Source organism: Manis pentadactyla, chromosome 2, assembly GCF_030020395.1.
Source record: "Manis pentadactyla isolate mManPen7 chromosome 2, mManPen7.hap1, whole genome shotgun sequence".
NCBI lineage: Eukaryota > Metazoa > Chordata > Mammalia > Pholidota > Manidae > Manis > Manis pentadactyla.
This window is the reverse complement of record NC_080020.1, coordinates 99518570-99545008: the sequence shown is the minus strand read 5'-3', so window position 1 is coordinate 99545008 and position 26439 is coordinate 99518570. Positions and strand designations below refer to the sequence as shown.

Below are 26439 nucleotides of genomic sequence, written 5' to 3'. Positions count from 1 at the left end.
ATTTGACAGGAAGGAGAGACTATGAATTCAGTTTGATCATGTTGAGTTTGAAGTATCTGTGGAAATCTGTGGGGAGATGCTTGGTAGAGCTGGAAATTTGAGTCTAGAGTTCAAGAGAGAGGTCAGAGCTGAGTTATGGATCTGCATATTTTTTGAACAGAATGAAAGTGTAATGATGGGCTTTCTGAAGAAGAGGGAGAGAGAAAAAGATGGATGACTGGTCTTCTCCAGTGTGGATGAGGGAGAGGGAAGGGAGGCTGAGATATACCTGTGTAGACTCTTGATAAGTTAGTGTCATCACAGATAGGCAAGAACATGCCCCTACAGGACTGAGAAGCCATCGAGGGAGGTTGGATGGGGAAAGGGCTCTGCTCAGCATTTACCCAGAGAGAGCCAAGCAGTGGAGTCTCCTGGGAAGATGGGGGAAGTGAATGAGGGCAATGCACCCATGGCGGGGCACCGCCAGCTACCAAAGCACCTGAGAACTGGGGGCAGGGGTCGAACTTAGTTTACTTCATAGGCCCAGTGTTTTAAATCTTTACTACTTTGGTCATCTGGGTCTGACAGAGGCATTATTATCTCAGAGTGCTATAGCATTAAGTGTGGTCTCATACTGTCCAAGAGAAAAGCAGGAAGATCAGTGAAAAGAATAAATGACAATGGGAAATAGACTCATTCATGTGGAAAAGCTTTAAAAGGAGCAACACACTGGTCCTGTGTTGTAAATGAACAAGAAGGCTAAAAGAGGATAGAGTAATCACGGTTTCAGCAGACATTTGCAATTACCCTTGGCCTTTACAGAGTAAAGGGAAGAACACACCACTTCTGACTTTACTGCCAACCACAGGGAGGGAGAGTGCCCAGTTCCCCCAGAGCTGTGGTTCTTAAACTTTTGGGGATGGTCACCAATCCTCATTGAGGAATTGAAGAAAGCTGTGGACTCCTTCCTCAAGAAAATGCATCTAACATACTCACATACAGAACTACATGAAACTGTAGGAATTCTAGAAGTGACCTGTCTTGGTAATCTTTTCAGCCCCAATGCCAGATATACAGCAGGTGCTCAAGCAACTGCTTTAGTAAGCAATTGAGTACATAAATAAGTAAATTTAGTAAGCAATTGAGTACATAAATAAGTGAGTTATTAGGCTACTACAAAATCATGGTTACAATGCCAATGTCTTAGGCAGGGGTGGATAAGGTGTTAGTGCCCATTAATATGAATTCATTTATCATTCTGGTTTTCAACCCTCACTGCACATTACAAGCTCCCAGATCTATGGAATCAGAATGCAAAGCTGATGAGGGTGAATATACAGAAGATGCTTGATGCCACTCTCACCTCAGCTGAGAAGCAGCTCACACGGGACAGCTCTTGGATGCAGTAGGGCCACTGCTGCGGTGGTGGCTCCCATCCAGCCAGAGGAAGGGGCCCCGGGTGGAACTGGCACGAGGGGGCGGGGTGGGTGACTAAATATTGAGAGTGTGTAGGAGGGTACTAAGGGCAGGTGGGGATGGCAAAACAAGCCTTGCTCACTTCACAGTTTTGCACAGGGCTGGTCCTGGTGTAGAGTAACTGAAGCCACGGTTGGAGAGACAAAAACAGAGTAGTTTCCAAATCACTTCTGTTTTCCCCTTACCTCAGGCACATATGTCAACCCTGAGAGCACCAGGTGCCTGTCTCTGATGTGCCTGGCACGTGAAAACACCTGAGTGAAACCACCGTCAGGGCAAGTGGAGACTGCTCTCACAGGGATCCTGGCAGCAGTTCAGCAAGGCTGCCCTCCCTGGGCTGATGGAAATAAACAGTGGGGATGCCTATGCTTGGGCACCAAAGACAGATGGCCTGGCAAAGATGAACAGCACCAATCTCCCACGAAGGCCAGAAGAAATAACTCTTTTAATCATTCCCCTTGAAAATAGAAGGCACTTCAATAAATATTAGCTATGACCATTCGTTCACCTTATTCTCAGTTTTCTCCTCTTTGGACTGTAGATTTCTTGGGCCTGTTCTGATTTATTTGGTCATGTGTACTGATAAAGTCTCCCTTTCATGACAGTGAGGTAGGGTCATGAGCTGTCATTTTCATTGTTCAGCACAGAAGCTGAACACCTGGAGTAACTTTGCTTTGGAGGATTTGGAAGGAAGAAGAGAATCATACGGTCCAAAGACTTTGAAGGGATTTTCCTAGCAAATCTTTGAGGGTTTATTCTGATGCACTGTGAGCCAGTAGTGAGAGAGAGGAGGTGTGTGTGTGTGTGTGTGTGTGTACCTGTCAAGGTGGGCTCTACCTGACATCTCATAACTCCTCTCCCTCTGTACCTTGGCAGAGATTCTTCTCAACAACTGACATATCCAAATCCTCCAAAGTGACAGGTTTCCTGTTGTCCCTCTGGATATGAATGGTCAGGAAGAGGGCATCTGATTTGCGCTTTCATACACATAAGTGCCGTATCAGTGAGGGGGATGCACCTTTGATAATTCCATCTTTCAGGTCTGACAGAGAATTGTTAACACTCCTTTACACCATTTAAACTTGAGACAAGTCTACTGGCCAATTTCTCACCTGGACTGCCCAGTGGAGAGCTGTTTTAAAATCTTTATCCACAAGGGTGGGGTCTGCCCCCTTCTTCAGCAGCATTTGGGTGTGTTGAGGCCGGTTGTGGAAAGCTGCCCAGTGTAGTGGTGTCATTCCCTACAAAACCACAATCAGAGGGGGCAGAGATGAGCACAGGCTATCAGGAAAGAAAATGGAGCTCATAAATTCTCCACAGGCCCGAGGACCATCACCAAATACATTAGTTGCTGACTGCCAGTTCATCTATTCCTTAAGCCATTCATTTAACAAATATTTATTTGAGCTTCTGCTCTTGTGCCAGGCAAATAAGTGTTGAAGATATTATAGTAAATAAGATAAACAAGATCCTTGCCCTCATGGGAACTGAACTTAGAAGTAAGTAGAAGAAAGACAATAAATGCACACAAATGAGCCAAAGGATTTTCCAAGTTGCTGAATGCCATAACGAATACACACAGGGTACTGCAATAAAGTAACAGCAGGAGCGACTGCTCTGCATGAGACTCTATGAGCTGGTCTTGGGGAAGAAAACAGGAAGCACCAAGTGACAGAGGCAGGCCCCTATGGCTGGAGTTACACTGGGGTGCTATACCCCATTACGAGGGCAGGGGCACTGTTTTACTGCAGTATCCCCAGTGACGACGATGGAGTCCAGAAAAACTGAATGAATGACTGAGTGAATGAGGGAATAATGAATGGATGGATGGATGGAGGGGGAATGAGATGAGGTTGGAGAGGGAGGCAGGACTGATTCTGGGATGGGGATGGGGGATACCCACCCTGTATAAGGCATTTGGATTTTATTCTGAACGCAGTGGAAAGACAGTGAAGGGTTTTAAGCAGATGTTGAGATGATCTGATTTATACTGTTTGGAAGAATATTGTGTCATCTTGGCAAACAGATCTGTATGAGTCAATCTAGTGAATCCTAGCTTATTTCAGAGATTGAGGTTACACACTTTAGGTATCATTTAATAATAAAATGAGCTTATGCTGGGAAATGGTAGCCAAAAAGAACCAGTATTATTTGGGAGTGTACTATGAAGAGATGGCCTCTTCTCCTTGCCCATGCCTCTCAGTTACATGAAATATATCTAAAATGACTCTGGATCAAGATGCCTGGAAAAGGGGGTGACAGGCACAATCTTTTAAAGCTTCTCTTTTTATAGTCATCTTTGCAATAACATAAAGATAAGAGCTACTACCATGGCCTTCTCTGCTCCATCCATCATAAGCTGAGGGGAGGAAGGAGGCCTCTTCCTAGTTAGGAATGCAGGATTAATATTATCCAGAGTTAATCTCTATTGATTCAGAGACATTTATGAGTTCTTATGTATAGTATCTCATTTAATCCTCCAAATACTCTCTGGATTCAGTATTGCGGTGAAGTCTGCTACATGTTCACCAAACTAGTCTTTGTCTTCCTCCTGGGCATGCAGCCTCCCAACAGAGAGGTGTGGCCACGAGACTGAGTCCTGATCATTATTGCAATGCGGACAGAGGAATGGAAGCCCTCTCCAGGCCTGGCCTAGAAAACAAAACCCATGTGGCCTGCCACAACTTCTCTCTGTCCTCCTCTGACAGCTGAATGCAGAGGACAGCCTGGAGAAAATGCCAGAACAATGTGATCTTAAAGTCCAGGACCCTGACTGGAAAGGCAGAACAGGGCCACCCCATCAACCAGCATTGGACTGTGATTAATGCAAGAAATAAACTTTTATTGTGTCAGGCCACTGAGATTTTGAGTTGTTTACCATGGCAGTTGGCCAACTCGTACAAGTATTACAGTCCTTCTGATTTTTGTAGAAGAGAATGCTGGGCTCTAGAGAAGTTCCCAAATCTGAGGGAGGATGGAACTGAATCTAGGGTTTGAGGTTTGCAAGGCACTGGGATAAAAATGTTAAATCTCCTTGACCAGTTCTGTATTCTAAATCATTAAATTATGATCTGCTTTTAAGTTTCAAGTTGCAAGTGTCATATAACACTGAGCCTCCAGAGATACTCTTAAGCATATTTCAAGAAATTGGTCCCATATGGAAAAGAATGTGGTCTAAAAGCAGGGAACTTCTTGTTCTCATTCTGACAGCTGAGTGTTTACTTGGGAGTCAGAAGCGTTCAATGCATTTCAATGGGTCCTTTTCATTTTCAGTTTGGCTCACTGGAATTAGAAATCTGGACTTAAAGGAAAATGATTCTTTTTTGTTACGCATGGATTTTCCCTTTCCAGTGCTGAGTCCCACTTGCTTCAGTGTCATTGGCTTCATGAAAAAGTGCCACCAGTATCCCAGGATTAAAGACATCAAAGACAATTTTGGAGTCACTGGAGCATAAGCATGAGGGCAGGTCCTTGTCTTCCTGCCTGAATCACTGAGTAGAAGAGTGCCAGGCACATTGCAGGTGGTAAGTAAATACTTATTATATGAATAAATGACTTCTTACTGTCCTTGATAGAATTTTTTGCTTTTGCAAAACCTGGCTTTAGTTTTAAACATCAGATATGCAAGAAAAAAAGGCAAAATGTGACTTCTCCATTATAGAAAATGAACTCTGATATGATCATTGTTTCCAATTCATCCATTGAAATCTGGTAGAAATTTTGATGAGTTCTCCAAATTAGGTACATGGCAATCACTATAGGCCGAGATATGATTTAGTGATGTGAGAATTTGGTGTGAAAATGCAGTTATGTATTAAACTTTGATTATTTCCTGTATTAATCCTTCCCTTCTAAACACAGTTGCTAGGCTTCAAGGGTTATTCCCTTAAAGCAACCCCTCTCTCCCAATCCCTGCCAAAACGCAAACCCAACTACTGTAGGCTTTGGTTAAGGACTGGAGTGGGGAGGAGCACCACCATTTTTCATCATATACCTACTTGGTGAATATATTTAAAAATATTTAAAAAGAAATTTATAAAATAAAAATTTATATTTATATAAAAACACATAAAAAAGAAATTTATATATGTTACCTTATTGAATCTTTACAACAGTCCTAAGGGATAGGTATTTTTAGGGCCATTTTACAGGTGAGGAAACTGAAATATAGGTTAAGTAATTTGCCTGAGGCCATTTACTGGGTACATGGCAGTGCTGGGATTCAAATTCAGGTCTCTCCGACCCTGGAGACAAATGTGCTATCCACATATCACGCTGGTAGGTTTTCATTCTAGAAATGAGTTCAAATGCTGGAAAGTTCTTTTCTTTGTGATTTTAGCTGGATTTAAGGTCTTCTAAGTTTCAGGAATGGTGGTTCTCACTAGTGTAAGGCTTGCCACCTTATATTATTATTTGTTTCATTTGGCATCGCCTCTAGGCTTTTCCTAAAAGCATAGCTGGCAAGTATTTATACTTATAAGGTATTGAGATGTATGTACATATAAACCCCCTACCATGCAACCTTCACCCCTCCCTGACCCCATTCCAGAATTTGGGAGCACTGGCAGAAATAACTAGTGATCATCTGAGTGGCTTCAGATCAAGACTTGAATTGAGCTGTTACTTCTCTAAATAATAATGACTAACCCTCCCCCCCTCATACTATATATACTGTAACAACTTGCAAACATTTAGTTAAGTCAAGGGAAATTTTCTGTTGCTATTTTTTTTCAATTGGGCTATTGAGAAGTAAAAATAAATCCTCTTAGAGGTACTAATATGAAAACCAAAACTTTCAAAATCAGCTCAAGTGCAGCTCTTGGTATTGCACAACACACTTTGTTTAGGGAACTTATTTCTACAACTGCCCTGTTCTCCCTCCTTCAGCTTCTGCTGAGCTGGCAGACATCACAGTTGTGTTATGTTAAGACACTGGTGACCACTCAAGGGGCAGACTTCAGGCTTGGCAACTGGCAGCTGTCCTGAGGTGACAGATCATGGTTAAGCTGTGACACGCTTAAAGGCTGTGGCTTATTCAATGTGTGTGGTATGCCCACTGGGCCGAGCACACTAGAGATGTTCAAGATGTGATCACAGAAACAATTAATTAGTGAATTTCAGCTTATCTAGACCTCCTTGGACTCATGGGCATATAAAATACCAGTCTGTTGAATGCCCAGTCTCTCGTTTCCAAACTGTGGAGATGTTTTCTACTAGATGTTCCCTGGAGTTTCTTTGAGGACTCAGTCGGGCCTTTGAAGCACTCAAGGACTGAAAACTCTAGGAGTCACTTGAAGATATGTTGTAACAAATACCCAGATGGCTGTGGTGGCAGTGAAATGACACTTTTTTTGAAAAATAGAACATATTGGGTCAAAGAGTAAAGAGTAACTCACAAACACAACTCTCCAGAATGTTTTGAAGGGAAATGTTAAGTTTTAGTTGACTTAGGGTCCATTTCGAGATTGCTGATAGGACTAAATGTGTCATAACTGATGGGTGCACAGCAGGGGTGCTTTGGAACAGCACTTCGTGCACATGAGTAATTCGGTGCCTTGAGCCTGTGCCACCGAAATTTCAGTTAAGGGTTTGCAAGTCCTATCAGCGTCTCAGAACCTTTTTTTTCCAAAACCACTGTAACTTTTTGTGTTTGCTGAACCAGAAATCTGATTAAGTGCTTAGAAGTTTTCATGTTTCACAACTGTACTTTCAGACTAGCTCTAATAGACACTGAAAGGTACAGAGAGGGAAATGTATGTGGCCAGGTGCTTGCTGCATCCCTTGACTTGGTGCACTGGGTGACAGAATTAAGCAGGTGGCAAAGAGGTCAGCAAAACAATTTTATACTCTTCAGAGGACCTCCTATAAAGGATCTAGAATTTCACTGAAGATCTGCTTGACACTGTAAAACTCACATACTATTAACCTCCCCTCACAAAAGTTACAGAATGAGGAATGGAATGGAATAAAGATGTACTTAAAAAAAAACTTAAAAAAACTACATGGTTAGATGTATAGTAATGAAAGCCATTTTCTTTACTTAGTATTTGGAAAAAATCTTATAATTATAGATCACAAAGATTAGTAAATTCATTCATTGTCTCTGTTTTAGAGTTTTTTAACCTGGATAAGCACTGCATATCTCAATAGCCAAAGATCATAATTGAAGACTAAAAATAATCTGAGGTTGGATTTTAGGACATTAGGAATGGCTACTAATAAATGATATTCTTTAAAAACTCTCACTCCTTCCCTAGTAAAATGACAAAAATCGTGTATCTAACAAAAATATCTTTTGATTTTCATAATTTAAATGAGACACTAATGCAAGAAAAACAATATAAATTAACTTAGGTCAAGAAAGTACAGAAGCAAATTCTAACAAGAACCTAAGTGGTTGTATTTATTTTTCAACTGAACAGAGTACCTACATTCTTCTGCACTAAATCATGAACTATTAGAGTAGGGATCAAGCCTATATAAGGCAAGGTAGGTACTTAAAACATTTTTGAATGAATAATAATATGACTATTTTCCCATTCTAAGTAGATCACTTTGAGAGGCCCTACAATTATTTCACTCATTGCTCAAAATGTTTTGGAAGTTTTTTTTGGAATTCCCTGCTATAGCAGGGTTCTAGCCATAGACAGAAATCAGGCTTTGTGTGAGCTTAGATTTGAGGAATAAATTACATCTTTTCTTCACTGATTTCTAATTGAAATTGAGCATCTTCTTCTATTATGAATATAGGCAACAACTCAGTGTAGTGTTAACAATACCCATGTCTTTGCCAGTAATATAAATCACAGATACTTTAGTATTCACATTAGTTATTACAGATAGCTCCAAATATTTACCTTCTGCAACGTTATACTAGCTATTGGTCCTACCACAAAATCCTCTTATTTAATGCATTAATAAAATAGCTTGCCTATTACTATTACAATTTGTTCTTTAAAATATTTTGTAACTGTTTTTCAGCACAAGTGGTTTGTTTTGTAATCCTGCGTATTTTATTGTATGTAATTTCAAATATTTTTCTGAGAAGGGATCCATAGGCTTCCCCAGTACAACAAAGGTGTCCATGTTATAAAGATGGATGAGGACTCCTGCCCTTGAGTCTACTGCACACCTTTTGAAGATCCCAAATGATATAAAATCTTAAATTTTTTTTGAGAGTAGATTTTGGAAATAATTAAAAGTTACCTGGAAGGTCAAGTCTGGTTAATAAAATGGATAACTGAGTTGGGTCAACAAAATAAAGAAAGGGCCAGTAAAGAAAAAAAATATGACATTTTCTTGAATTTAATAATTTAATTTTCTATCTACACATATATATAAATATAGGGAGGGCTCTACTAGGTGTAAGTTACTGAACTACATTCGGGATAAAAGATAGACAAGGACATGGGCTGCTTCCAAAAATTTATAGGGAGACAGAGGTGGGGGCAGTGGGAAGCGATGGCTCCTCAGAGTAGTGACTCTATTTCATTTTTTAAAGGTGTTCATTTTTAGCATAAAAATTCTGGAGCATTAAAAAATATGCCTTACCTTTTGCTAACTCTGAAGTAAAAAGATGTCCAGAGTCAGGCACTGTTTCTGTCGATTTTGCCTTTATAGCATATAATCTTTGCTTGTATAGTTTAGGAATATTGTAAGAGGATTTAATGCTAAGAATTATATCCAAAGTTTCACATCTGTTTTTACAACTTGGATTTATTTTCTCAGAGAGCTGTTATAATGGAAGTTTGGTTTGTCAGGCCACTCACAAAAATCTACTTACATCAGAACATGCTTTTAATATGGGATCAACAACATATCCTAAATACATGCATAACAGTACTTCTCTGAATAAATGCATTCAAAGTTGTAACCCAGTTACCAATAGCTCACAGCCCCTCTTGCCAGGGCACTCTTCCTATCAAACTAAAATGAGAGCAGGAGAGGTTATTTCCAGGAGTTTAGCAACTTGTTAACTCCCAGTACCTGCAATAGACCACCTTCCTCTCTGTTAATGATTCCCTGAGGTCCAGAAGAACAAAGGCAGAAAGGACAGACAATCTGACCCATCTCGCCTTTCCCACAGTGGTAAACTCGGAGTGTGGATAGCTTCTAAATAAGTTACTTTAATCAGTGTGGTTAGTGAAACAGGAAAAAACAAATGGCTCACTGGAACAGAACAAAGAGCTCAGAAATGGAACCACATACTTAAAAAAAAAATCTTGTAACAGACTAAAAGAAAAATTTAGTGTAATGTAGCCATGGCCCTGGAAGTAGCAAGGTCTTCTTTAAAAGGACCCCAAAAGCAAAAGCATTAATGGACAAGAATGATCGCTTTGGTTGTATCATATTTTAAATTTCTGTAAAAGAAAATGCACCATGAACAGTTCTAAAATAAGCAACAGACTGTGAAAAAAATCTTTGCATTTGAACAGCAAAATTAAGAACATAAAATAAACTCCTATGAATCCATAAGAAAATGACAAGAAATCCAACAGATGAATGGACAAAGGATCTGAACAGGCAAAGTACACAAGAAGATATAAGACAGAACTTTATACCTATGAAATGATGTGCAATCTCATTAGTTATCAGTGGAATACAAATTAAAACAAGAAAATTCAACAACAGGAAAACAAGGACAGGCGCCCTTTTATACCATATGTGGAACTATAGATTGATAGAGCCATTTTAGAAAAACAAGGCATGTGTATTAAAAATAAAAATGTACACTCTCTACTGTATGATAATTCTTCTTCTAGATAAATGCTTGTGTAAAATATTCAAGGAGGCTTGTACAAGAACACTCTTCAGTGTTTGTGATGGTGAAAAATTGGACAACCTAAATATCCATTCACAAGGGAACAGCAAATTAAATGGAGGTATTTTCATAGGGTGGAATATTATGTGACATTATGAAGCCAGATCTATGTGTATCAACATGGGAGGGCTCTAAAATATATTATTGAATGAAAAAACAAAAGTTGCAGGACAACACATAGAGTGTGATACCTTTTAAGCTATACTCCGTCGTGTCTATGAACATATGTAAGAGATTGGAAAAGAGACACATCAAACAGTGGTTACTTGGGGACTGAGGTGGTGGAAGTAATCAAGGACTTCCTAGTATTACTTCTAATATTTAAATTCTTAAAAAGCAAATGTGTTCATGTAATTACTTGTGTAAGTGAAAACTAATGATACCAAAAATAGTTTGTCACTGAGCCCAGATCAGGATAGCCTCTAAAGTGATATTCACTCCCTGATATAAAGCACTATCACATTTTGTTGTCCTTGAGCAGTTAAAGAATGGCTTCAAAAATGGATTTTTTTCTCTCTCCTTCTCTCTATTCTTTAGTTTCGGTTTATAATCTAATCTCTCTCTTAATGATGTTAGATTTCTACTAATTGATTGGTTAATCTTTCATTATTATTGTGATAAGCTTGGGAGGCCACCTTATTTGAATTATTTGAGAAGCCAAATAATTTCCTTCACACTATGTAGAGGTGTGCCTAGCTCTTTCTCTTGTCATGAGGAAGCCATAATGGTTCACCAGCAGTGCGAACTTTTACCCTTTCCTTCATTTATTTTGCCTTTGCTGTGTTTTGCTTCCTGTTATTTAGCAGGTGTAGGGTGTGTGTGTGCCCACGCTTTAACTGTCACCCCTCATATATAATGGAGACTACATTGTGCTTGGAACTCACTGGAAAAATGATCGAGGGGCGTCAGAGTAAACAATGCTTGTTGAAAACACTGAGAAGCCAAATGCAGGGACTCCACCAAGGTATTGAATGAAAAAGAAAGCCCGGGCAATGTTCTTTCCACTTCAGAATTGTCCTTCTTTCCCAGGGGCAAAAAGCTTCTAGCCCTTGCAAATTTCTATAGATTGGCTCACCCAAACAATGACATCGATATGTACATAACGAACAACACAGGCAAGCATTAGCAGTTGGCTTCAGATGGTTTCAGACATGACTTGACATGGCTTGAAGAGGAAACTGGGACTCTGGGTGGGAAGGGTTCGTTTTGAGGACCCTGCTCTCTGTACTTTAAAGTCAAGAGTCAGAATGCCCGTGCAACAGCAGGAGGAATGTCTGAGAGGTCACTTTGCAGAGATTTTCTAATAGGTACATACTATCCGAAAAGTGTTTACAATTGCCACTCTTAGAAGGATCTGTGTCTGCTTTCAGTGTCTCCACCAGCCAGGGGCCTGCGGGGGTGGGGAAAATAGGGGAACTATCACTTTGTTGGTGGACGGTTGCTCAGCTGAGGGTGGACAGAGTTGGAGGTCTGTAAGGGGAATTTAGCTTTAAGGTATGAATGACTAAATTTTCCCCCTTCCTAATAAGCCTCAGTTTTGGGGGTGAGGGTAGGAGTTGGAGGTAGAAGAAGTGGTTGTCAACTTTCCTAAAGTCTAGAAGTTGGTGATCAGCTGAAATAGGCTGCTACCACTCAAGCTCCCTGCTTTCACACCATGGGTAGGGTGTGATCAGTGTCCTTTCTCATCTCTGGTTCTCCTTTTTAAGGCAGAAGTTTACAGTGTCATCCTCTCTCTTCTGGGGTTTTGCTTTAAACCACTGAAGACACAGGGAGTGAAAGCAGTATGTGACCACCGAGTCAGGGAGGTGTCCAACCTCAGACCTATGCTGTGAAACAGGGGCTTTTTGATGTGGTCATTAAATGCTAAGTCAGCCAGGAGGAAGCCCTTAACAAGAAAGAAAGGGTGGGAAGCAGGGCACCCCGCTGTCTATGGCTAGCTGGCTTCCTTGAAAACTGTAATTTAGCATTTTGGGACATATGCATTTTTCAATGCTATCAGACTTCTGAAGTTATCACACAATCTTGGTGAAGTGTAGCCAAACCAAGCACATATTTATAAAAAATTCCATTAAAAACCAGGTATTTAAATTGGTTCTAAGAAGCTTGTTAAAGAAATCAGGCTGGCCAAAAAAACATTTGCACCCCTATGTTTATTGCAGCACTTTTTACAATAGCCAAGATATGGAAGCAACCTAAGTGTCCATCTGTAGATGAATGGATAAAGAAGATGTGGTACATACATACAATGGAATACTATTCAGCCATAAGAAAGAAACAAATCCTACCATTTGTAACAACATGGATGGAGCTGGAGGACATTATGCTCAGTGAAATAAGCCAAGTGGAGAAAGACAAATGCCAAATGATTTCCCTCATTTGTGGAGTATAACAATGAAGCAAAACTGAAGGAACAAAATGGCAGCAGACTCAGAGACTCCAAGAATGCACTAGTGGTTACCAAAGGGGAGGGGTGTTTGAGGGCGGATGGGGAGGGAGGGAGAAGGGGACTGAGGGGTATTATGTTTAGTACACATGGTGTGGGTGATCACGGGGAGAACAGTGTAGCACAGAGAAGGCACATAGTGGATCTCTGGCAACTTGCTGCACTGATGGACAGTGACTGCATTGGAGTATGGGTGGGGTCTTGATAATATGGGTAAATGTAGTAACCACATTGTTTTTTCATGTGAAACTTTCACAAGAGTGTATATCAATCATACCTTAATAAAAAATTAAAACAACAACAAAAACAAACAAACAAACAAACAAAAAGAAATCAGGCTGGCTAATGAAAACTAGGCCTGGATTTTAAAAGAGTTAAATAGATACAGTAAGATCCTAAGCTACTCTGGGGCAGCTCTGCTTCGTGTCTGCTCCACCCTCCCTCAGAAATCTCTCCAGAGTGCTGCCCCGTTTTCTTGGAAGCCTTGTACAGGATTGCCTTCGCAATATAAAGGAAACAGCAATTGTGACCACTGGCGTTAGTAATGTGGCCTCTGGAGTAGGGAGCCTGCAAATATTATCTGTCATCTTTCACTCAGAGAGAGCATCGGCAGCTGTAGCTGCTGGGACTGGAGAAGACAGGAAAGGGCAATATTTATTTCTCAACGTCCAGAGGGAAATTACAAATTTTCAATGATACGATAAATGCTTGCGATGTAATGCAACTGAAACTACCCCCACCCACGGCAGAGATAAATTTCTGCTCAGGATTAGCAGTGGAGACCAGGTGCCTCTCTCAGGCTACAAACACAGCAGTGTGCTCCAGCCCCTCCCTGCACCCTTCTGAGAGGAAGCGCAGTGGTTCAGAAAAGCCCTTCCTCCCACCCTAACACACACAGTGGCCTGCTGCTCCTCCAGAGGGTGGGCTCACCTCATTGTCCTGGTGATTAATCTCACTGAGATTTGACTGCTGTACCAGGACTGTTAGGAGCCTGTAAAGAAAAACAGAAGAGGCTCAAAAGAACAGAATCTGTATGAGAACAGGACATTAGAAATGCAGTCTGTTGAAGGCCTCCAAGTGAAGATGGGCCCTTTTCCATTCATCCAGGGAAAAGATCCATGGAAAAGAAGCTGGTGTGATAGGCAAGAAGACCCCTGGGAGGAATGCCTGTCTCTTCTTCTCTTACCGCCTCTCTCCTCTGGAGGGCCAAAGGGAATGGACAAAGTGAATCTTCAGGCCCATCTCGTTCACCAGACCTGTGTCCCTCTGCGTGCACTTTCAGAGCCAAAGCCCCCTAGTGCTCATTCTTGAGAGTGCTGTCAGGCTGCTTCACCACTAGGTTACTAGTCGCATGCCTTTTCATGTGTAGATTATACCAAGAGGCAGTCAGTATTTACAAGTTCACTTATATTTTGTAAAATATACAAGTATCTAAGCATGAAATGACAGTGATCAGTGTGAAATGATTATCAGTAATTCTCAAGTTTAAGTTCTTGTCTCACTTGGGTCCCACACTTGGTTGACTAAAGTTAGCACTCCGTCTGTGAGAGAGAGGCAGTTTGTGAATTGTTGGGGGCCCAAACTCTGGAGACAGGCTGCCTGGATTTACATCCCAGCCCCCCACTGGCTAGCTTTGTGAACACAGGCAAGTAACTTAACCTCTCTGTGCCTAAGCTTCCTCATCTGTAAAATGGGGATAATAAAAAGTGCCTACCTTATAGCTCAGGGTGAGGATTAAATGAGTTAACGAAGCATTAAAGCATTCCTGGAACACAATATTATTTCTAACATTTAATCCTAGAAGGGTTAACCCTAGCTCCATCTCAAAATTCCCTGCAAAGATTTTTTTTAAACCACAAATACTTAGATTCTATATTCAGGGTTTCTGATGTAGTAGGTCTGTAGAGAAGTCTAGCTTCTATAGTTCAAAAACGCTGTTCAGGAAATTCTGGTGAATAGGTTAGGAAACCACTGAGAAAGGTGCTAAATGAATTCATCAGCATTATGGGTGGGATTGTATCCCCTCCCCCCAAATTCATATGTGGCAGCTCCACACCTAGTGCCTCAGGATGTGACTTTATTTGGGGATAGAGCCTTTTAAGAGGTAATTAGATTAAACTGGAGTCATTAGGTTGGACCCTAATCCAATCTGACTGGTGTTCTCATAAGAAGTGGAGATTGGGACCCCAGACAGGCCCCAGGGCCCACACTCGTAGAGGAAAGATATGCAGCGGCCGCAAGGGGGTGGCCCCACCTGCAAGCCAAGGAGAGAAGCCTCAGAGGAAATCACTTCTGCAGACACCTTGATGTCAGACTTCCAGCCTCCAGAACTGTGAGAAAATAAATGTCTGTTGTTTAAGCCCTCCAGTCTGTGGGATTTTGTTATGGCAGCCCAAGCTAATATGCTCACCAGGATGATAAAGGATTGTCTATGGGGACAATGAAGAAACTTGGAGATTATTTTTGGAAAAGTTGTTTGAAAAATTGAAATGGTTTAGCATCTTCCCCAGATTGTCATTGTCTCTCAGCTTACATGACATCTAAAGTGCTAAGTATTAAATTGTTACCTACAATAGAAGAAAAACAAAGAGGAAACCAATATTGGTTTAGTAATAAAAGTAACACAAGGAGAGCTTAAATATGGATGGACTGTTGCTGTGAAGGTGAAATAACCAGGAAGCCTAAGGTGTAAATCTAGTCTTACCACTGTCTTTGGGGGAGCTGGGACAAAGCTGTGATTTAATTCTGGCCTCACCGCTGCAGGACCTCTCAGAGATTCTGTATCCTCACTTCTGTAATGGGGATAATAACAGTGGTGGTGGTCAGGACTGATTAACATACCAGGCAAAAGCTCCTAGTACACAGATTTCAAAGGAATGGTGGCTGTGACTGTAAACAGCACATGACTTTTATCCTTTCTGAATTCTAGAATTTCTCCCTCTGGTGGGAAGATGCTATAAGAATAATTATATTTTAGGTAATTCTGTATTTATCTTTGTAATTATATTTCACTCCTGGCTATATTTTCCCTTACGGCAGCTTTATGGGACGAGGGTAACTGGTGACTGTCTTTCCGCGCACCCTCCACCCCAGTCTCTCTCTCTCTCTCACTACTGGCCATTGTTTGATTTCTAGGGCTCATTTAGTCTGATGTGCTTGGGGAGAGAGGGAGGAAAAAGCAAGAAGCCAGCTGGGGTCCAGTCTGGTTATCCTCAGCCAACCCTCAGCAGACTTGAGGTCGTCTGTAGCCACACAGGATCTTTCGGGGCTGCTCCAGATCAGACAGGCTGCCCTGAGGGAAGGAGGGCTCCGACCAGATGAGAAGGACGGGGAGAGGGAGCTCTTGTCACATCCTGGTGGCCTCCAAAGGTTATAGACCAGTCCTGTACCTGGATGTTTCTCCACTTGCCTTTCAAGCCCGTTCTCTCCCCCGTAATGTCCTGCTCTGTAGCTGACCTCCGATGGCTTCATCATCCCGGCTCCTTGCCCTCTGACTTCTTACTGGGCTTGGCCAGTGGGAGAACCGGCAGGAGGAGGGAGAGAAGCCTCTTACCTGTCTGACAATGACATGCTCCTCTACCAAAGGCGTCCGTTCCTGCCAGGTGGCCCCTCTCCTACAGCCACAGCCACAGCTCCCACGACACCTCCTCAGGTTCCAGTAACAGCTCCCTGCCTTGCCCCTTTTGGTCTGGACGTGAATATTTTTCTGCTTTCTGGAAGGAGGCTAGGTGGGGTGTATGTTAGGTTGTGTGTGTATCTTGCTGATTAGTTAAAAATAGTCCTTCATTAAACTTTCATCAGTTACCTCTTGTAATATTCCATATCTTTCCTGTCACGACCCTGAGTGATACATGCCAATCTATAGTGCCTAATTCCATTTGATTCCTAAGTGTCTAAGATTCATTGATCTTCAGTCTGGGCACAAATTTACAGGTAAGTATCCTCTGTCCTCCTCTCTCTCTTTTTCTGGCCACTACATTGCTGGCCAAGGCCAACACACTGCCTTGGTGATCCAGCCGGGACTAGAAACCAGGGGTCTGCTTTCCAGCCTGGTGCCCCCATGCTGCTCCGTGGTCCAGAGGTCATCGGCAAGATATTTGTCCCTCATCGCTCTTAATTATCAGAGTAATTAAGTGTTTCCTCAGAGCTCCTATTTTGTGCTAAGGTGGCCCAGGAATATCTATCCCATGTCCTCTAGCCAGTCTCCTATCAGCACCAGGTCAAACTCTGTCCTGCTCTCAGACTGCCAGGCAGCAGCACAAGGCCTCCCTCATGCCAGGTACCAGGACAACAGGCCCAGAGGCCCAGCAGGGGTGTTCCTGGGCAGTCAGCGCCGTGTGTGAAAGAACAACAGGCACTGGGGCCAGACTGCCTCTCTCAGAATCCCTGCTCTGTGACCAACCAGCCAGCGACCTTGGGCAAGCTCTGAGACTCTCAGTGCCTGCATTGTGTTATCTAAAATAGAGGTACTGACAACATGACCTCTCAAAGGCTTGCTGTGACTTTAAATAAGTCAATGCATGTAAAGTACTTAAATTACATAACATAACAAGTTCCGCACAATGATTAACTTTTTAAAAAGCTCTTATCCTTTATATTTTAGGGTCCCCTGATTGCCTTTAAGTGATTGGTGGGTCTGAGTCAGCTAGATGTATCCTGGGGGCAGCTTTTTTCCCTGGGCTTCTCTGATTTGCTGGTCCCTTGGGTTCACAGCCCTGGATCTGGCCAGCCCAGTGATGGTGGGGAAAGCGTCCTCAAGCCAGCGGCGGCCCTCCTGTGCCTGAAGCTGCCTGGATGTGGGAGTATGCTGTAGGGAAACACCCACCCACAGGCTAGAAGGCATCACTTGGTAATTAGACAACAGGACCCCAATGAAATGATTTTCCTCCTCCCCCTGGCTAGTCAGGAGCGGTGGAAAGACGCAGAGCTGTGGGGTCCCCGGCAGGGGAGAGACCCAGCCTGCTGGTAACCATGGAGACCATGAAGAGTACCTTCAGGGAGCCCTGTGGCTGCTTTCGGAGGAAACCGCTGCCTGCCCTCCAACGTCAGCTTGTGCGGCCTTGTGTAAACACGACCCCTTTCTCTCTGGAGTCTTGTCTTGATGACCACGCCCCCTGTCACACAGGCGCCCTCTGAATGTCCCCGCCAAGCAAGCAAGAGAAGCCAGGAGTGACTGAGAGGGAGACAGCTTGGACCCGCTGAGAAGCTGGGTGTTCGGAACAGGGAGGGGATCATGAGGGGAAACCTGCCCTCCTCTGCTTTTGTCCATCCAACTTGCCTTCATGTTCGAATTATAAATCCCTCTATCCCTGCCTTGGCTTAGGTCTCCCCTGAGCTGCAGCTTAGCTAAGGCTGTATATTGGAACTGGTTAGTTTGCTAGGGAGTTGTTCCATCAGAGAGACAAAATCCCTCTGGAGGCAAAGGGCAACGAAATGTCCCTTTGGCTTGTTTATAAGCAGCTTCATTTTGAGTCTTCACTCTAAATAGCCTGCAGTGAGTGCTGAGTAGAAGGAGTGTGCTATTTGGAAATCTAAGGGCTAATGCCGTTTAAAACGAGTATGAATACCTGAGTACAAGGCCACAGTGTGGCCTGTATATATGGTTATGATTAGGGGTCAAATACAGGTGTTTGGTGGACAAAGGTAGGGAAGGCAGTTTCAGGGGAGCTGAATGGGTGTTTCATGTTCACTGGGTTTAGCAATGCTCTGTGTCCCAGGGTTCCAGTGGGAACTGTTCATACCCCAGTGTTCTTTGCAGTAAATGTATGGACACACCAGTGGGCACAGGACTGCAGGCACATGCCCTTCTGTGTGTGGACATACTTTCTGAGGGCCTGTGTGTGCCAAGGGGAAGAAGGCCAGGTGGCAGCTGGTGGGGTGGCAGTAGCAGGGATGCATGCAGTGCTGATATGTGGTATTTATTTCTCTCTTCCACCATCATCGTCATCACCAACTTACTCAACACTGACAGTTGACAGTGTTCAGGGCTTTCCACCCATTTTCTCATTTACTTCTGCCTCCTTACCTATGAGGTAAGGACTCTGTTATCCCTGCTTTCTAGAAAAGAAAGTCAACTGAGCCTCAACATGTTAACTCGCCCAAGATAATACAGTTACTGAGCGGTGAAGCCACATTTAAACTCAGTCAGTCTGACTCCTGAGCTGACACTCCGGGCCACCCTTTACCTCAAATGAAAAAGAATAGTGGTGGTTTTCAAATACATACAGTAAAGCAAGGTTACAGGTGAAGAAACTAGGCAAAGAGAAAATAAGGGCAGGATAAAGAAGATGTAATTACGGTCCTGTGTGTGTGCCAGAGGCGGGATGCAATTGGGCTCTGAGTTTTCTAAATGTACAAGGAGAAAAACATGATCATAAATCACGGTGTCCACATAGTAAAAATAAAAAATAACTTATCAAGAGAAGCACAGCGGTTGCTCCTTTAGTAGGAATTTTTCTTGTGGTTTCTCATCAAGCATGTTTTGGATGCTGTAATGAACAAAATATTCTCTGACAATGAGAAAATAAGGAGCGTTGTAAGGCTGTTTCCTATAAGGCCTCTTGGTGTAGGCTGAGGGCTTAATGACAAAGTGTGGCCATTCTAATAAATTCTACAGAAGCCATAGCAGTGGGTCCTGGGAGCAGAGCAGACCCATTGGGCAGGTACTTACCTTCTCACAGGCACCAGGCAGTAACTGTCTTCTTGGTGCCTCAGTTTTCTCATCTATAGGATGGGGATAGAAACAGTGCCTAGCACATAGAGGTGTGGTGAAGATCAGGTGGACAGGAAAGCACTCAGAGCTTGGTGAGGAATGGAGTAAATGCTCAGTGTTTTTGGCACCATCATAGTTTAAGTGCAGACATACATGCTTAAGCGCTCAGCCAGGCTGTCCGAAAACTGCATCCACTAAGGAAGAGTAAGCAGTCACACAGGTGTGCATGGTCTAATGGAAGGTTGCTCCCCTCTGCATTAGGGTTGTAGGATCAGAAAGCACCTACAGGCCAGACCAGGACTTTTCTTTATTTATCAGAAAACAATTCTTGAGTTCACGCTGACACAAACAAATGGGCAATTGAAGCCCAACTTCTCTGCTACAGAGCATGGCTTGGTTAGTTTCCGCTTGAAATATTTAATGCTGATGTTATCAAACTCTGCTAGGGTCATAAAATTTCTCAATAAAACAGTCAGTTGATAAGACATCCAATTTTAAGCAATGTAATTCCAAAGGGAATCCTTTAAGGCATGCTCATTTCAAAACATTCTGTATGTAACAAAACCAGTTGATTTGCTCTATGCGTTAAGGTTTATCCCAATTCATTTTCAGAGAACATTTTGGGAGAAACAGTGATTTTGGTTTTGGAATAGTTAATCTTAACCATTGGGTTTTACTAGTTACAGCAGCTAGCATTACCATAACTGAAGCAGGATTTTATCTTCCAGAATCAGCAGTGTCCTGTCAGGACACTAAAACCATATCATCAGCACGCAGAGAAGGATGTTTATTTTTCTGGCTTCAGCTCCTCTGAAGGTGGCGGCTGGATCATTAGGTACAATTTCAAGAGAAGGGAAGCCACAATTCTGTCTTATCTCAGTTACAGTGATGCAATGTAGATCCTAGAGAGTCTAAGGGCACTGCTGGGCGCAGTAAGAAACAGACTAAAAAGTCCACAGAAGAGGAAGTGCTCTTGGATTGGTTTTCAGTTAGTCATTGCAATGATTTCAGATGATGAGCCTCATTGACTGCCCAGACTGACACTATGGGCTTAGTTTACCCCTCAGGTGCAATGCCTGGTAGCAGAGAGACTTTCACCAAAATTCATGTCCCAATTCCCTGGATTGGAGTCATTACTGGGAGGTGAATTCTTGGGCAGGGACAGTATTTTCCAGTGCTCCTGATACTCAGGGGTGGCCAGATGGCTAGTCCTTGTTAAAGGAATGTGAGCAGAGGTACATTGGATCATTTGCAGGCTGATTTGGAGAGATAATTGGGGCTTCCCTATATTCCTCTTTCCCCCTCCACAGGTTGAACAAAGCCAATTCGGTGATCCTCAGAGATGATGGAGCCACAGGCTGGAAGAAGCCTGGGTTCCTGAATTGCCAGGTGGAGGGGAGCCACCCTCCATCCAGGAACACCTGCATTGCACTAAACTTTTGTTGTATTTTTCAAAACACGGATGCTTTAAGTTGTACTTGTTACAACAGCTATAATTACCTGAACTGAAGTAGGTGTTTATTCTTCAGAATCAGGGAGATTTTGAAAGGACCACTCTAAACGAGGCAGGCAAAAGCAATCAAGTAGAGTAAATCAAGGGAGACTAGTCCTAAAGGATACATTTTAAATGTATTTTCTAAAGATTTCTCTTGAGAAAACGGTTATGATTTTATGACTACATATTTCTGTTGGTTGTCCAGAAAGCCATTCTTTTTTTCTTTTCCTAATTCATCAAAAGGGAGTCATCTCTTTATGATGTCTATTGATTGTTAGCTCTGGGCTTGCTGTTTTTTCTCTAAACTTCCTTGTTTTGTTGAGCTTTGAGTAAATCCTAGTTCTCTATTATTCCTGGATATAATCCAATCATAATGAGAGGCAAGGCTTGGTTGGGAATAGTCTTGGAATTTCCCAAACCCTTTTATTTTAGCATAAAACAGATTGAAATGAAGAAATCCTGTCGCCTCTCAATGTGGAAGCAGCCTTCGTCTCTTCAACTCCCACAGAGCTTTCATTTTTACTTCTGGACACAGGATGCAGAGGACTAGAATGTGCCCCCTGTGGTGCTGGCCTGCAGCCTAGTTCTGGAGAACGCTAAGTTCCTGTCAGAGGCATGTTCTGGGTAGCAGAGGTTAAGAAAACACCCAGAATATTGCTGATTCCACAATGGGAAATGCTGCTATCAGCTGCTCTGAGGGGCTTTTAGAAGACTGGCGACTGAGGACATTTAGACACAGAGCATTGGGGAAGCTACACTTAGGCCTAGGCAAAACCTTTTCCTTTGTTGCTCAACTGTCTTACAAAAATGTGACCTTCTCAGTCATCCAGCTTATTTGAGTGTATTTCTTCACATGGCCTCCAGCAGCATACACTCCTGTTTTCCTTCTAACCCACTGGTCCCTGTGCTGTCTCAGATCTTTTGCTGAATCCTTTGCCTCCTTCCAGCCCATAACCATTGGCATGACTCTAAGTTCAGACACGAGGCTTTCTGATGGGTCAGTGTTCTTCTCCCCAGTTTTTCTTCATAGCACTTACCGCTATTTAAAATTATATCCAACTATTTGTTACCAGTGTGCTGCTTAACTCCTTCACTAAATGCAAGCTCTGTGAGGTCAGAGACACTGTCTTGCTTCCTGTGGAATTGCTAGGGCCTAGAACAGTGCTTGGTCCATAAGCACTCAATAAATAGTGATTGAATTCATAATCGATCGAGTGATTAACTGAATGAACGAATATATGAGCTCAGATGATGACAAATAGCATTTCTTCTTAAATCAGGAGCAAGGAGAAAAGGGTTTTATTGACGTAGCAAGGAAAATGAGATTAGAGTTTAAGGTTAATTCAGGATTTTTTGCTTTACTGAGTTGTGGTCTTGTCTGCTGCAAGCTCAAAAAAAAGGATGGGCTTTGTTTTTATTTGCCACAGAGGGTTGGATTAGATGACCTTCTAATCCAAGTTAGGTCCCTCCCAGCTTGAGCGTTGTGTGAGCCTGGCTACTTACCTCACGTCTGGCTCAGCAGTGGCAGCATGCAGGGGCAGACGACCATTTTTATCCGGGATGTTGTGCTTGGCACCATTTCTGAGCAGACTCACACAGCCTTCCAACCACCCCTGGAATACAAGAGCAACCTTGTTGTCATATAACACAATCTCACATTACATAGTCCAGCAAACGTTCTCTAGTTTTCTTTCCCTTTCTTCTGTGTTTGACTACAAACATGCTTTATTTGACTTGAAGTGGTTAAGGATTAGAACTCCAATTTAGACACCTCTGAGAGTGCTGAAGGTCTGGAGGTGTGGATTTCCATGTGTTTTCTGGAGGACCTTTACCCTATTGGCTGCAGACTGTTTCCTAGACCCTCTCTTCTGCCCTCCCCTCCCCATTTCTAGGACCACTCGTGGGTATTTTACTATTATACTCACTTTCTAGGGCCAAACATACCACATGAAAGGGGGTGATTGACCAGTTCAAGCCTGTCATTCTTTGGGCTTAGCTCCAAATCATGCTTGTCGATGGTGTGACCTGGATGGCATGGTCCAATTCTAAAACTTGGGTTCCTATGTCATTCTTGAGTCCCACTCTATACCTCAGTTTATCTATATTTGATAAACAGGCCCTGGTCCTCTTTTCCAAGTTGCCTTGCTAGTGACCATGAGGACAGTATCTTGCTTATTCCAGTCAGTCCCCCACCTGATATGTAGAATCCTAACTTGAGCCCTACTCCCCTTGTTGACTGATTTTTCTGATGCTGTGCAGGTATCACCAGCATCCTCTAAGGGGATCCCCATAGTTGTGTTTACCCACCTGTGAATTCCCCAAAACACCTTGTGTGAACTCCTTGCTGTCTTCTAATTCTCTAGAATGAGACTGACATTGTCACGTCTCATGCTTGTGCCCTCCTTGCTCAGCACTAACAGCTGGCATTTCATCACTTCTCTCCCTTCCCAGGGCAGATATACTTGCAGGCGAGCCCTCCCTTTCTGTTCTAATTACTTTAAGAACTGACTCAACCCTACTGATAACCAAGTTTGGCTCACATGTCGAGGAGAATCCCTCCTACGTACATCCAGAACCGCCTGGATTTCTTACTCTATTGTAAGTAGACTTTTAAGTAGATGAAACTATTATTATGAAGAGTAATATAATAATGATGTCTTCCTCTATTGCTGTATAGTTAAGTCTCAAGAATACCCAGTAAGATGAGAAAGATGGCTGAAGATTTTCCCTCACAATATTGGAGTCAATAAAACTCAAAATGTTACTAACAGCATGGAGAAGAAGAAATATACTGATAAGAAAATAGCCTTTTGTTTCTAAAAGTCTGGGAAAAAAATCTTTCAGTGAAAGCACATCAAAATTCATGGTTATAATACTGAATATGGTTTTGTAGAATTGACCAATATGATCTAAGTCTTAAGTAGAAGCAAATATTTTTTCAATTTTGAGTCATGGTTTGCTAATGCATTAAATCTGGTTTTAGTTGCTAATGTCTAACTCATCAAGTTCTCTTATTAAAAGGAAAAATATGGCCAGGAGACCTGAAAGAAAGGCATGCTGGACAAATTTCAGGGTTGCCAAATTTTAGAGTTGCCAAATTTTTACAATTTTTGAAAAACAAATCTGATTTGACTGATGGGGGAAGGTTTAAAATATTTTTATCATTTTGCAACATTTCCTGGAACTATGTGTGTATGTGGTTTTCTTTTTTCTTCAGAAAAGATATCAGAAAACCACTGAATTAAACTGAAACCCCTGGTCACCATTCAGAACCAAGAAATATATCTTTTACCTACTATGTACTGGGTGATTCCACATGTGTTTCTCCTTCACTTGTGATTAAACCTTGGGTATTATTTTACTACCTTTTACAAGTGAGGAAAGAGGCATAAAGAGGCGAAGTGATTTGCCTAAGGTCACACATCTATGTCAAGTTTATTTGTATGCTGAGTTTGGAGCTGTGATTGAGACTGAATTTCTAAGTGCCCCCTTTGCCAAGTTTCTCTTTAATACTTGAATTCAAACATTGCCAGAAGGGAGTGGTGGGCTTCAGAGTGCAATCCCCAGGACAACCCCCCTTCCTCCAGCCTGTCAGGGAGCCTCGGGAGAGCCAGGGAAGGGTCCCGGCTTGCGTCAGCCTACAGAGGCAAGGGCATCATTAAGAGGGCAATGCCATGTGCAGTCATGGAGGCACACCTCCCTCATGCATCTCCTTAGAACATGTCCCTAGAAAGAGCTGTCTGCAAAGGTGGCACCTCTCTAGACTCACTATTCAGTACCCTAGAGATACTTCTTCCCAGTCCCATAAGGATCCAGCCCAAGGATTTTGCAATTTTGAATTATAGAATTTTGAAGAAATGCGGCTTGGTTTCACTCTATTCTGTATGCTAGTAGCGGTCAACTTCAGAAACCATCTCAGCTCCCTTCCTCCATACCCTGATCCAAATTTTCTCTTCTGCTCAGCTCAGACACCAAAAAATATCCCATAGCAAGAACAGTTATTGGGGCATGTGCCAGAAGAGAGGGACCTGGGAGAACAGTCCTACCTCCTGAGATAAGTGGACTTCATCAAGTACTCACAGACCACTGGTTTCAAACTTGAGTGGGTATATACACCTTGCTGGAAGGTTTATTGAACATGCAGACACCCCCCACACTGCTCACAGTGTCTGACTCCTAGGAACCTGCATTTGAAATAAACACTCTAACACTTGGAAAAATTCTTCCCAGATTCATGTGGGAGTTCTAGACAGAGAGGGCATACAACAGAAAATAAAAAAGTAGTTCCTGAAGAAATTCTCTGTGGGAATTGGGCAATGCCTCACTGCAATCTATGCTAGATCATGACAGGAAAGTGTGGTGCTGGGGGACAGGAAGTGTTCTACTTCAGCAGGGCAGTTAGTTGTAGGACACCATGGGGCTGCTCAGGGCAAATCCACCACCATCAATGGGCAGCAATGGCAAATGCAAGAAGCTGCTTCAGCAGCAGTGGTGGTGACGGTGAGGATTTTCAGGAGCCCCAGGGAGGCAAAGGTGAATGATGATCCACATGAGATGCTAAGGACTTGACTTTGACATGGATTCAAAGTAGCCCTGGGGTCTCCCAGAAGGGCTGCAGGGACGATTTGAGTGGAGCGGGGCTTGAAGATTTCCAGTAAGGCTTACCAAGCTTGCTCTAATGCCGGGAAATGCTGAACTGAGATCCCTTGTGATGAGGACCACTCTATGCAATTTTTAAACTGAGTCTTGTGCTTGGCGTTGCCCCACAGAAGCCTGATATTCCTACCCCCAACTCTTACAGTTCTCATCATTCCTCACACTCCTCATCTTCCAGCTTCCCTCAACTGATCTACCCCACACTTCAGCTTCAAGTGCTACCACCACTCAGGGTATAAAAAGAGGGTGTTCTCAGAAGGAGTACTAAGGATGTCCAGAAATGCCCCAAGGAAAATCATGATGCACTTAAAATGGAAAAGAATATTTCTCTCATGGTGATATCAACTCGGTCTTAGAGGATTTTTAGGAAGATCGAAAATGACTTAAATCCATGAAACCAACTCTTAAGTATTGACATAAATGTCAGATATGATTGGACAACTTCTATTTCCATTGACTAGATGCATAAATCTAAAAACATTTTTCTGCAGGTGGGACACCTTAACAACACATATAGCCCATCCCACTGCTTGGTGTGTGCCACAAACTCAGTCCATACCAGGTAGGTTGCCAGGCATAGGCTTGTGCGGCCATAAGCATCCTGCATGTTAATATTGGCTCCCATCTTCAACAGCAGCTTCACTGTGTCCACTTGACGTCCAGAAACTGCATGCATCAAGGGTGTACATCCTGAAATGAGACATTTCAACAGCTTTTAAAAATGTTTGACTTGTGAAATTTATGAGCAGATTATTTGCTTGTTCATTTATTATGCTCTTTGTAGATAAGTGAATCACCTTCAACACAACCCAGCTGTTGAGCTGTATGTGACTGGAGAGAAAAGAAAATGATTGTTT

At 42.6% G+C, this 26439-nt stretch overlaps 1 protein-coding gene and 1 long non-coding RNA gene across 4 annotated transcripts in view; one reads left to right on the top strand and one right to left on the bottom strand.

Moving 5' to 3' along the window:
- ANKRD55 (ankyrin repeat domain 55) overlaps positions 1–26439 on the bottom strand; it is a 280917-nt gene that overhangs the window by 28905 nt on the left and 225573 nt on the right. For both annotated transcript variants that reach the window (XM_036900197.2, XM_057495111.1), the window contains 4 exons: positions 26142–26272; positions 22430–22539; positions 13650–13710; positions 2568–2696 (listed from right to left, as the gene is read on the bottom strand). In XM_036900197.2, the coding sequence (XP_036756092.2) occupies positions 2568–2696; positions 13650–13710; positions 22430–22539; positions 26142–26272 (431 nt within the window). The remainder of the gene's footprint in view (positions 1–2567; positions 2697–13649; positions 13711–22429; positions 22540–26141; positions 26273–26439) is intronic.
- Positions 4026–26439, top strand: part of LOC130681703 (uncharacterized) — a 91716-nt gene continuing 69302 nt past the window's right edge. The window contains exon 1 of one of the 2 annotated variants that reach the window (XR_008994962.1): positions 4026–4979. This is a non-coding gene — a long non-coding RNA (uncharacterized LOC130681703). The remainder of the gene's footprint in view (positions 4980–26439) is intronic. The other variant, XR_008994964.1, reaches the window with a different exon arrangement.